This window comes from Eptesicus fuscus, chromosome 7, assembly GCF_027574615.1.
Source record: "Eptesicus fuscus isolate TK198812 chromosome 7, DD_ASM_mEF_20220401, whole genome shotgun sequence".
In the NCBI taxonomy this organism is placed as follows: domain Eukaryota; kingdom Metazoa; phylum Chordata; class Mammalia; order Chiroptera; family Vespertilionidae; genus Eptesicus; species Eptesicus fuscus.
Genome location: NC_072479.1, coordinates 3,484,316 through 3,497,334, shown reverse-complemented (window position 1 = coordinate 3,497,334; position 13,019 = coordinate 3,484,316). Strand labels below are relative to the sequence as shown.

The following is a 13,019-nucleotide window of genomic DNA, read 5'->3' as shown; positions in this document are numbered from 1 at the left end:
AATAAATAAAAATAAAATGTGCAGTAGTGAAGGTCATTCTCTTCCTCTATTGTTCTGTTTGGCACGCCTGTTTCCCAGTCTGGACAGTATTGCAATTCCCTGCATTCCACTGCTCTTCAGTGTTGTAAGCCAGTCCTGATTTTTAAGTAGGTGGTGTCTTAATTTCTCGTATTCCTTTATTTTTGATTACACAAGAGTCAATTTGTGATTCAGCCCCTGGGTGGCAGTGTTTCTGGATTGACTTCTGGGTCTCTAATGGCCTCTCTAGCCTTCTTTCCCTGTGGCACTCAATACCAGTTTGTGGAGGTGGGCTGCCCCAGAGCTGGCTCTCCGATGATCGCTCCCCGCTCCGATCCCCAAGTTCCAGAAAAACAACTTCCCCCTGCAGTCTCCCAGGGCGTCCCCAACTAGGTGATCCTTGCTTAGTAATCAGAAGCAATGAAATGAAGAGGAAAAAGCCCAAGTCCGCGAGCAATGGGTCCGCGCGCAAGCCTAAGCAGCCTGCACACCTTTGAAACTCCTAGGCTATCCCTTCGCACCAGATCAAAATGGGTTGCTTTTTAGAGATCCCTTCTTTTAGCAGCTCTGAGGACCCCCATCCACATTCATGGATCACATCAGCCCCAACAGCCACGGACTTTTCTAGGCACAGACTTTCCCGGTCTTCCAGCTCCCGCAGCGCACGCGTTTCTCTCTCCCGCCGGAACCTGAGACCTCACCTTATCCCGGGCAAAATCTGACCTTTCCGTGGTGGAGTGAAGAGCTCCTTTGAATCTGCGTGTTTGTGCCAATTGGGGACCGGTGTTCTGGGGCTCCCAGCTATTCAGTGATTGTTGCAGTTGTGGATTTTCAGGCTTCCGATAGGATCCACTTTCCCTTTCAAGATGGCAAGGTTTCCCCGTCCGAGCCTGTAGCTCCGTGAGGGGACCCAGCCACAGCCACAGTGGGGGCTGCCCGGTCAGGGGAACCCTGTCCAGCAGTCTCCCACCTTCTCTTGGAGTTTAGCTATCCCTTAGCTTGCCAACAAACACTCTCCGTGCGACCCTCAGCTGCTCCTTTTTCTGCTCCGGGACAAGGCTCGAAACAAGTTTGTCTATTCTGCCGCCATTTTCTCCTCCTTTAATGATGACAGTTTTGTTTACTTCTTACCAAGTAATCATGAATACATTTCCAACCTTGAACTCCCTCTTGTTTCTTACCTGTCATTACTGATTATTTCTTACTGTATAATGTGCATCCAGTTTCTCAATAGAAAGTGACCAGAGGATGAATCTACTCCTTTTCAATGACAAGAAAAAATAGTGACATAAAAATAAATGCTCTATAATATACATGAAAATATTTTTAGAAATGTTTTACTTGTGGATATCCTTTGGAAAGAAAGAGGGACAGTAGTTTTATAGCTTGTGGTCACCAACCGATAGCATAGTAACAATGTTTTGGAGACTAGTCTACACCTCCTACTTAGTAGTGGCATTGTTTCTCCTGACTGTATTGTAAGCAGCTTCTCACACTGACTATTGTCCTGTCTCTAACACCCCATTCTGGTGGATATAGTCCTGCTACAGCCCATAATAGCTACTTTCTCTAGCACTGATCTAACTCCTCTGTTACAGCAACAGCAGTGCTCGGACTTGAGAGGATGTCTATGGTAATGGCAGTAGTGACACTCAGATCATGGAAGCACCACAGACATTACTAGTATATGGACTCATATTTCTGGTGGTTTTGAAATTGTGGGATAGCAAGAAGACCAATAGCTGTGACAACATAAGGCTAGGCTGATGGGAGGGAAACCAAGCTTATGTGGTGCCTACTCAGTGCCAGTATTGTTTCATTCTATCATTCAACCTAGATGTATAAGCTCCACTTTCTAGAGTAGAAGATAGTTTCTGAGAGATCAGGTTTCTTGACCGAGGTTGTGCAGTTTATATGGGCAAATCTGGGGTTTGTGTCCATATTTCATTCTGGGCCGGTTGCACTGAGATTCTTACTACTCTGCTTAGCTTCGTAGCCCCCAGCTCCCATGTCAGGGGCTTCCACACCGATTGGACTAAAAGAAGGTTCTGGGAGGAACTGGGAGAGGTCGGAGAAGCCAAGGCATTTCTCTCTTTCCCTCTCTGGTGTGGTTCTGTCCTGCCACAGGTCCAGCTTCCACCAACTGACCCTGAGCTCTAATAGCACACCTTTCCCTTTTAGTTCACAGTATTGCTACTTCTCAGATTGTCTGCTTAGCAATCCCATCACTTCTGAATACCTCTATTTCAAGTTTATTTGACTCTGAGGTTGATATTAAAAACAAACCAACATCATCTGATTTAAGTCCAAGAACTGCCATTTATTACCTGACTTCTTTTCTCTAAAATTGAGTTAAAACTTTCTCCTAGGGTTGTTTGAGGCTCAAATGGAACAATGGAGGGGAAACCTACCTTTGTTGTAAGAAGATATGTTATCATTGTGTGTTTCTGTCACTGAAGCTGACAACCCACACAGGCAGAGGGTCCTTAACTTCAGTAAAACCTTTCTGTCTACAAAGTCTTCTATCTGGGAAACTTCAGACATCATTGTTGCCTGTATCTCACCCACAGAGATTCTCATCTTGGTTGTCCTGGGGGTGGGGTAGTATAAATATTTCTCTCTGTTCCTCGTCCAGCGCAGCTAGAGAGCAGTCTGGTTCCTGAGTAGGGGCGGCTAGGGATTGAGAAAATGAAAGAAAGAGACAGACACAGAGATAGAAGGAAAAAGCTGGGGCCAGGTGGGACCACTGTCCTCTGACAGGGACAGGGACCTCGAGCCAATACAGTGTGCTTATTTTATACAGCAAAAAAACAGGAAGTTTTACTAAAAGCCAAGATAAAGGAGATTATGTGCATTCTTGGGTGGGCTTGAGTCATATTCATTTCTGGTGCTTGGCTGGATTTAAATAACAAAACCCACCCCCTGGCACCTGGGCTGAAGGTCAAGCTGACGACACTCCTGCCTTTTGGCAAAGTGTGTTTCCAGGACGTGGCTTTGCCAACGCCACTGGATTCAGCTGACAATAATTAAAGAAATGCCCATGTGCCTTCCCAGGTGCTCTCTACAGTGTAGCCTTAGTAGGAGTCTTGTTGGTTATAATGAGCAGCTGGAGAGAGAATCAAATATTGCTTTACAGCAGTGGTTCTCCATGTGTGTTCCTCAGACCAGTAGCATTGGAGTCACTTGGGAACTTGTTAGAGATTCACATTCTTGGGTCCCACCCATACCTGCTGAATCAGAGACTGTAGACTGGGGCCCTGCCATCTGGCTTAACGAACCTTCTAGGTGAGTGATGTCTGCTCAGGTTGGTTGGGGTGCGGCAATGGGAGGTGCATGTGCAGTATTTCAGCCTCAGATGTTGAGCTCCCTCTGGTTTTTCTCTCCTCTCACCTCAGCTCTCTTGTGTGGTCCCAGCTCTCCACTGGTGAAGGGGCCCCTTGTGCCATCCCAACCACAGTTCTGGATACTTTCTGTTAGCCTATGCAGTACTGCTTACATCACTTTCTTGGCTGCTGACTCTGGCAAGCCAAATTCAGACATTGAAGTGGAATTTATTTGTGCAACACCTATGTACTAGTATTAAGCACCCACTGTATGCCAGGAACTGTGCATGGCCCTGAGAGTGCCCCAGTAAAGTAGGAGAGAGTCTCTGCCTTCACAGCACTTACAATCCAAGAAGAGACCATCAAGCAGTTGAGCAATTAAAATCTGCCATCACAAATGCTGTGGAAGAACTCTTGCCCTAGCAGGTTTTCCAAACATGAGAATAACACCATTATTTCTCTAAGCTTAGTGAGCATAAGATTTACTCATATCAGATTTTCTTTTTCACATAATGAAGGTAAAATGAATACACAACTTCTGACAAAGGGAAGGACCCATTTCATTAGACATGAAGTAATAAGGCTATGATGGCTTCAGACCTTGAAAGGGTAGGACCTGAAGTGAAACCATCAGGGAGGACTGGGTATATAAGCCCTGAGGGCATTCATGGGCCTGGGACCACACAGGAGAGTCTGCTAAGAAGAATTTGGGGGGCAAGGCTCTGATCACACAGCATATGAGACTCTGAAGCCCTTGTCTAGTAGCCAAGTATTCACTTCAGCAATAGTTAGGAAGATGACCATTGTTTTAAAATGCTATATTATTTGGGACCTACTCTGTTTTGGAGTCAAACCATTTGAAGTGGCAGTGCTCATTCTCTCCACAAGGGAGCGTCTATATTCTTTGTTTTCATTTTCCATCTGGTGGCCAGTTTCTAGTTTCAAACTGGCTCGAAATAAACAGAAGAGTGACTTAGATTTCGCTGTTTGCAGAGCCAACTTCATGTAATTTTGAAAGCTCTGTTAATTCTAAGTGGTTATAATTTTTCCATTGGAACTTTGGAGTGTTAGATTAGGATGTCAGAAAAGCAAGGGCTGTGCCTCTCCTAACAGAATCCCTATGATATGTGGGCTCAGTGTTAAGAGAGTTGATCTGTGAAAAATTTCCTTCACTAATGCCTATGAATAAGACCTGTCTCCCTGCTGTTTCAAAGAATACTAATATAACAGAAAAAAGAGGTTGATCCATTTAAAATCATGAAACGAATGATGTATTTTCTTTTAAAAATATATATATTAAGATATTTATTTATTTTAAATATTTATTGTTGAGAGTGTTACAGATGTCTCCCCCTCTCCCTCCCCCACAGTGACCCCCTCCACCAGGTCCCCGCCTCACCCAAGGCTTTCACCACCTTACTGTCTGTGTTCACAGGTAAGATCTTTAGTTAATCTCTTCCTGCCCCCCTTTCCCCTCTTCCCTCTGAGATTCATCAGTCTGTTCCATGCTTCCATGCCTCTGATTCTATTTTATTTACCAGTTTATTTTGTTCATTAGATTTCTTGTTTGTTTTGATTTTTAGATTCAATTGTCGATAGATATGTATTTGTTGCCATTTTATTGTTCATATCTTTTATCTCTTCTCCTCCTCTTTCTTCTTCCTCTACTTAAAAAAAAATGTATATTACAGGGGGTGCTGAAGATGGCAGCTGGCAGGACGGAGGTGAAGGAGAGGAAGTGAGTGAGTGAGGGGATGAAAGGAGAGGGTGTGGATGTGTGTGGTGAGTGTGTGAGTGAGGGAGGGACAGTTAAATCCCTGTAGGAGCAGCAGGGGCTGGCAGACCAGGCTCTCTTGGACAAGGAGAAACTACCACCCCTGTGGGCACTCCCGGGACTGTGGGACTCCAGCACGGAGCCCACGCCATCTTGAAGGGGAGAGTGGCCTTTTCTAGGAACTCATCAGCACCACCACCCAGATAGGCCCTGGAACTGCCCCATGACCCAGCAGCCACTCCAGCCAAAATCCTGCTGCCCCACCTGCAGACCCGCGGACCCTGGGACCTCCACCTCCAAAGGGGCACCATTCCTGCAGCAGTAAGTGCAACCTCCCCCGTCCCCAGCGGCAGAATTCCAGACACCACATTCATGCGTTTCAGCGTGCAGGCATCTAGGGCACACCACTCTGTAGGCAGCACCTGGGAGCCACTGGGAGCCCCTGCTGGGTGTGATTTTGTACAGACAAGGGCACGCTGCCCCGCAGTAGAAATTCTGAATTCCCTCTTCCTGAATAACTGCCCACAGACACCCCGGCTGCATAACTTCAGCACCAGGGCCCCTCAGAGTACATCAGAGCTCTGCGCCAGCAAACGCACTGTGCATTTTCAAAGAGCAGGCACCCTGAGCCCATCTATCCACAGGGCGCTCGTGGGAGCTGCTGTGAGCCCCTGCTGGGTGCAATCTTGGACAAACAGGGAGGCACTCCCCCAGCAGTAGAAATTCTGAATTCACTCATCCTGGATACCTGCACACAGACACCCCGGCTGCATAACTTCAGCACCAGGGCCCCTCAGAGTGCGTCAGAGCTCTGTGCCGGCAAACGCACCGCCACAGTCACGCATTTCCAAGGAGCAGGTACCCTGAGCCCATCTATCCACAGGGTGCTCTGGGGAGCCACTGGGAGCCCCTGCTGGATGTGATTTTGTACAGACAAGGGCGTGCTGCCCCACTGTAGAAATTCTGAATTCCCTCTTCCTGAATAACTGCCCACAGATACCCCAGCTGCGTAACCTCAGTGCCAGGGCCCCTCAGAGTGCGTCAGAGCTCTGCGCCAGCAAACGCACTGTGCATTTCCAAAGGGCAGGCACCCTGAGCCCATCTATCCACAGGGCACTTGTGGGAGCTGCTGTGAGTCTTCACTGGGTGTGATCGTGGACAAACAGGGATGCACTCCCCCTGGCAGTAGAAATTCTGAATTCACTCATCCTGGATACCTGCCCACAGATGCCTCAATTATGTGGCTTCAGTGCCAGGGCCCTTCAGAGTGCTTCAGTGCCCCTTGCTGGCAAACGCACCATGGGTGCCCTTGTGAGCCGCCACTGGGAGCATGCACCTATCCACCACAGGTGCAGCAGCAAAAGCTGAGTCTGCCCACCCCACAGCTGCAAAACTCTGGACACCACAGTCACGTCTTTCCAGAGCGCAGGCCTCCTGATCCCCATCACCCCAACAGACGGATCCTGGGTACCACTGGGAGTCCCTGCTGGGCACGTACAATTTCAGTCAAGGGCGCAAGACAGCAAAAATTGGGACACCTCCCTCCATGGCTGCTGACTTCTAGATGCCACAGTTGTACCTTTCCAGCTCGCAGGCCTACATCAAGAGAACCGAAATAGCTCAAGTAGGGAGCTACACTAGATTCCCAAGCCCAGGAGACCTGAGAGATCACACCAGTAGCATCATCCCCAAAAGAACCTGGGTAGCAAAGCAATCGGACCTATAATTAAAACGTTACAGCAAAACATGGGAAGACAAAAAAAAAGCAATCCCCAAAGGAAAGAAAAAGAGGAATCACCAGAAAGGGAGTTGAATGAAATTGAGGCTAGCAACATATCAGAGAAATAATTCAGAGTAATGGTTATAAGGATGCTCAAATGGCTGGATGACAAATACAAACAACTCAATGACAAATACACACAACTCAGTGAGAATTATAAGGAGCTGCACGAGAATGTCACCAACATGAAAAGGAACCAAGAGGAGATGAAGAATAATGTAGCTGCAATAAAGAACACAATGGAAAGCTTAAACAGTAGACTAGAAGAGGCTGAGGACCGCATCAGCGAATTAGAAGACGAGGTAGGAAAAAACACACAAAAACAGCAGCAATGGGAAAGAAGACTTAAAAAGCAAGAGGAGAGCCTAAGGGAGCTTTGGTACAACAGAAAACGAAACAACATTCACATAATAGGGGTACCAGAAGGAGAGGAAGAGAAGCAAGGAATAGAAAACCTGTTTGAAGAAATAATGACAGAAAACTTCCCTGATATTGGCAAGAAAAAAACTATGCAGGTCCAAGAATTATATAGAGTCCAAAACAAGATGAACCCCAAAAGACTGACACCAAGACACATCATAATTAAATTGGCAAACACCAACGACAAAGCAAGAATCTTAAAGGCTGCCAGACAGAGACAGAAAGTTACCTACAAGGGATCTCCTATTAGAATATCAACTGATTTCTCAACAGAAACACACCAGGCCAGAAGGGAATGGAATGAAATATACAAAGTGATGCAAAGCAAGGGACTTAATCCAAGAATACTTTACCCAGCAATGCTATCATTCAAAATTGAAGGTGGAATCAGGAGCTTCACAGACAAAAAAGGGCTAAGAGAGTTTATTACTACCAAGCCAGCAATTCAAGAAATGCTAAAGGGACTGCTGTAAAAAGAAGAAACAGAAAGGCAAGAAGAAAAACAAACGGTAAGAACAAAAATGACAACAGACAAGTACTTATCAATAATAACATTAAACATAAATGGATTAAATGCACCAATCAAAAGACACAGGGTAGCTGAATGGATAAGAAAACATGATCCATATATTTTCTGTCAGCAAGAGACCCACCTCAGAACAAAGGATTCACACAGACTGAGAGTGAAGGGATGAAACAAAATTTTTCAGGCAAATGGAAATGAGAAAAAAGCTGGGGTTGCGATACTTATATCTGATAAAATAGACCTCAATGTAAAAGCCATAACAAGAGATAATGAAGGCCACTACATAATATTAATGGGAGCAATTCAACAAGAAGATATAACTCTGGTAAACATATATGCACCCAATACAGGAGCACCCAAATACATAAAACAACTTCTGGAAGATATCAAGGGAGAGATCGATAGCAATGCAATTATAGTAGGGGACTTTAAGAACAGGAACAAGACAGGGATGCCCACTCTCACCACTCCTGTTCAACATAGTACTGGTAGTGCTAGCCACAGCAATCAGACAAGAAGAAGAAATAAAGGGCATACAAATTGGAAAAGAAGAAGTAAAATTGTCATTATTTGCAGATGACATGATACTGTACATAGAAAACCCTAAAGACTCCATTGAAATATTATTAGACTTAATAAATGAATTTGGCTATGTAGCAGGATACAAAATTAACACCATGAAATCTATGGCATTTCTATACACCAACAGTGAACTTACAGAAAGTGAGACTAAGAAAACAATTCCATTTACCATCGCACCAAAAAAAATTAAGATACCTAGGAATAAACTTAACAAAGGAGGTAAAAGACCTCTACTCAGAAAACTACAGGACACTGAAAAAAGAGATAGAGGAAGACATAAATAGATGAAAGAGCATACCGTGTTCATGGATTGGTAGAATCAACATCATTAAAATGTCTATACTACCCAAAGGAATCTATAGCTTCAATGCTCTCTCCATTAAAATACCAACGGCATATTTCAAGCTCTCCAAAAATTCATCTGGAATAAAAAAAAGACCCTGAATAGCTGCAACAATCCTGAGAAAGAAAAGCAATGTAGGAGGGATCTCAATACCAGATACCAAGCTGTATTACAAAGCCAGTGTTCTCAAAATTGCCTGGTACTGGCATAAGAACAGACATATAGACCAATGGAATAGAATAGAGAACCCAGAAATCAACCCAAAACACTATGCTCAATTAATATTTGAAAAAGGAGGCAAGAGCATACAATGGAGTCAAGACAGTCTTTTCAACAAATGGTGTTGAGAAAATTGGACAGATACATGCAAAAAGTGAAACTGGACCACCAACTTACACCATACACAAAAATAAACTCAAAATGGATAAAGGACTTAAATGTCAGACGGAAACCACAAAAATATTAGAGGTATCCACAGGCAGCAAAATCTTAGACATATACTGAAGCAATTTCTTCACTGATACTGCTCCTAGGGCAATGGAAACTAAAGAGAAAATAAACAAATGGTACTACATCAAAATAAAAAGCTTCTGCACAGCAAAAGAAACCATCAACAAAACAACAAGAAAGCCCACTGCATGGGAGAACATATTTGTCAATGTTATCTCTGTTAAGGGTTTAATCTCCAACATTTACAGGGAACTCATACAACTTAATAAAAGGAAGATAAACAACTCAATAAAAAAATGGGCAACGGACCTAAATAGATACTTTTCGCAAGAGGACATAAGGAAGGCCAAGAGCCATATGAATACATGCTCAAAGTCACTAATCATCCGAGAGATGCAAATCAAAATGACAAGAGGTACCATCTCACACCTGTCAGAATGGCTATCCTCAACAAACAACAAGTGCTGGGAAGGATGCAGAGAAAAAGGAACCCTCATACATTGCTGGTGGGAATGCAGACTGGTGCAGCCACTGTGGAGAACAGTATGGAGTTTCCTCAAATAACTAAAAATGAACTCCCATTTGACCCAGTGATTTCACTTTTAGGAATATATCCCAAGAAACTAGAAACACCAATCAGAAAGGATATATGCACCCCTATGTTTATAACAGCACAATTCACCATAGCTAAGATTTGGAAAGAGCCTAAATGCCTGTCAGCAGATGACTGGATCAGAAAACTGTGGTACACCTACACAATGGAATACTATGCTGCTATAAAAAAGAAGAAATTCTTACCATTTGCAGCAGCATGAATGGAACTGGAGAGCATTATGCTAAGCGAAATAAGCCAGTCAGTGAAAGAGAAATACCACATGATCTCACTCATTTATGGATAATAAAGAACATTATAACCTGATGAACAAAAAGATTGATACAGAGGCAGAGAAGCATCAAACAGACTGTCAAATTACAGTGGGAAGGCTGGGGATGGGGGAGGGAGGTAAGAGATCAACCGAAGGACTTGTATGCATGCATATAAGCATAACCAATGGACGCAAGACACTGGGGGGTAAAGGCATGTATGGGAGGGGGGTCGGGGGCAATGGGGCGATGTGGACACATGTAATACCTTAATCAATAAAAAATATTGAAAAAATTGTATTTACATATTTATTAAGGCAAGGAACTATATAGAAAAACACATTTGTTCTGTTTAAAGCATACTTGGGAATAAACTATTGTACAAATATTGTCTTCTTCCTCTTATTAAAGAATACCCTTCAGCATTTCATGTAATACTTACTGGTTCTGTGGTGATGAACTCCTTTAACTTTTTCTTGTCTGTGCAGCTCTTTATCTGACCTTCATTTCTAAAAGATAGCTTTGCTGGGTAGAGTAATTTTGGTTGTAGGTCCTTATTATTTATCACTTTGAGTATTTCTTGCCACTCCTTTCTGGCTTACAAAGTTTCTGTTGAGAAATCAGCCGGCAGTTGTATGGGTGCTCCCTTGTAGGTAACTAACTACTTTTCTCTTGCTGTTTTTAATATTCTCTTTTTGTCTTTAACCCTTGGCATTTTAATTATGATGTGTCTTGGTGCGGGCCTCTTTGGGTTCCTCTTGTTTGGGATTCTTTTTGCTTTTTGGACTTATATGTCTATTTCTTTCACCAGGTATGAGAACTTTTCTGTCACTATTTTGTCACATAGGTTTTCAATATTTTGCTCTCTTTTCTTCTTCTGGCACCCCATAATGTGAATGTTGGTACGCTTGAAGTTATCCCAGAGGCTCCTTACACACTATCTTCATATTTTGGGATTCTTTTTTCTTTTTGTTCTTCTGATTGGGTGCTTTTTTCTTCCTCATCTCCCAAATTGTTGATTTGGGCGACCTGCTGTGCAGGAAACACCCTTATAGAGCAGGACTTGCTTCAGTGGGGCTTTGGTGCTCACTGAGTCTGCCCCTGGACTGTGTCACTTGTGGACGTGTAGACTTGTAGTCTGCTATGGTCTGAAGCTGTCCACCTGGTGGACTGGCTCTAGGATCTCCAGGGAGGTGCAACGTCAGCCACTGCCTGGGGCCACCCAGCAGGAGGTACAGAGGCATCTGCAGACGACTCCTATTTGCTATTTATATTGGGCTTGGAGGTGCCCAGGCGAGGCCCAGCTGTGAAACAAGGCAGGCTGGTACTAGTGCCAGGTCTTTGACCTCTTGTTGATAGGTTTGGGACACACTGACACCAGCTGCAGCTTGGTTTAGAGATTTTAGCAAAGTCTAAAGTCTGAATGAGAGGACATTCATATGGAAAAGCTGCTGCAAACAGCTTAGGTGGGGCTGCTAATTGGATGGGGTGGGCTCTCAGGGAATCCCCAGGATGGAGCAAATAGTTTGAGCCAGACTGATGGAAACTCAGATATGGCTGCCAGTCAGCCCTGCAACAGGGGAGGTTCCAGCACAGAAACATTGACTCCTACAAGCACCCCTGTCTGGGAGAAAGCCACTCCTGAGTTTCTGCTCCAATGCCAGACATTCCTATTCCTCCCAGTATGTATCTGAGTCCCCCAGAGTCACATGGTGCTGGGAGTCCAAGTAAGTTTGTTCGCTGGCCCTTTAAATGGAACACCCGTGTCTCCAGCAGCCTCCATGTTCCTCAGCCACAATCCCCGCTGGTTTTTACAGCCTGTAGTTATGGGGACTTCTCCTCCCAGCTCTGGGGCCCTGGGCTGGGGGTCTGGTGTGGGGCTAGGAACCTTTGCTCCTCCTGGGCAGCCGCTGCAGAAACAGTCTCCCTCCCGATGAAAAAAACGGCACACGTGGGTGTCAGACCAGCCTGTTTTATGCCTCTGCCCCTCCTACCAATCTCAGTGTGCTTTTTTCTTTTAACTCTCTAGTTGTAGGACTTCCATTCAGCCAGCCTTCAGGTGGTTCTGAATGATGGTTGTTCTGTATTTTAGTTGTAATTCTGATGTGGTGGTGGGAGGTGGCGCATACAGGCATTTACCACACCACTATCTTAGTTCTCTGGGCATTTTCTTATTATTTACACAGTTACATCCTATGGAGACATTGCCAGTATTAAGTTCAAACACTATACTTTCAGATCACACCCAGGAACAGGAAAGCAGCTGTCTGTCTTACAGGTGATGAGGACACATGTAGGAAAACACACAAACTCCTTTAAGTGGCCAAAAAGGGTGGGTGGAAAAATATTAAAAATCTGTGGCTTCCGCCCGAGCTGGTTTGGTTCAGTGGATAGAGCGTCGGCCTGCAGACCGAAGGGTCCTGGGTTTGATTCCAGTCAAGGGCACATGCCCAGGTTGTGGGCTCCACCCCCAGAAGGGGGCATGCAGGAAGCAGCCGATCAATGATTCTCTCTCATCATTGATGTTTCTATCTCTTTTTCCCCTCTTTCTTCCTCTCTGAAATCAATAAAAATATTTTTTTTAAAATCTGTGGCTTCTGAACTGAATCTGAAATTGAAACACAGATAATGGACTAAGCAGATAAGACAGAGGAAACAGAAGTTAAATTTTAATGACACAAGAAAAAGTATGCAAAAAGTGGGCCCTGTGGCCCAGGGGCTCTACTGTGCCTAGTGGCCTAATTCATTGCCACATGGGTGATGATGCCATTTTTAGAACAGATTTATGCAATTTCTGCTTTCCTGGGAAATATTTCTTTCCTTTCCTCTTAGTTCCTGTCCACTCACCTTTTTACCCCTAAATAGTATGGCATGGGAAGGGGGCTGTCCACGTAAGGCTTTATGTTCTGTACAGTTTTCTGCAAAGATAGGAGATATGA

General features: G+C 44.5%; 1 protein-coding gene across 4 annotated transcripts in view; it reads left to right on the top strand.

Annotated features, from left to right (window-relative positions):
- Positions 1 to 13,019, top strand: part of FGF9 (fibroblast growth factor 9) — a 250,548-nt gene that overhangs the window by 124,278 nt on the left and 113,251 nt on the right. For all 4 annotated transcript variants that reach the window (XM_054718680.1, XM_054718678.1, XM_054718679.1 and 1 more), the window contains exon 3: positions 4,712 to 4,776. In XM_054718680.1, coding sequence (XP_054574655.1) covers positions 4,712 to 4,776 — 65 coding nt within the window. The remainder of the gene's footprint in view (positions 1 to 4,711; positions 4,777 to 13,019) is intronic.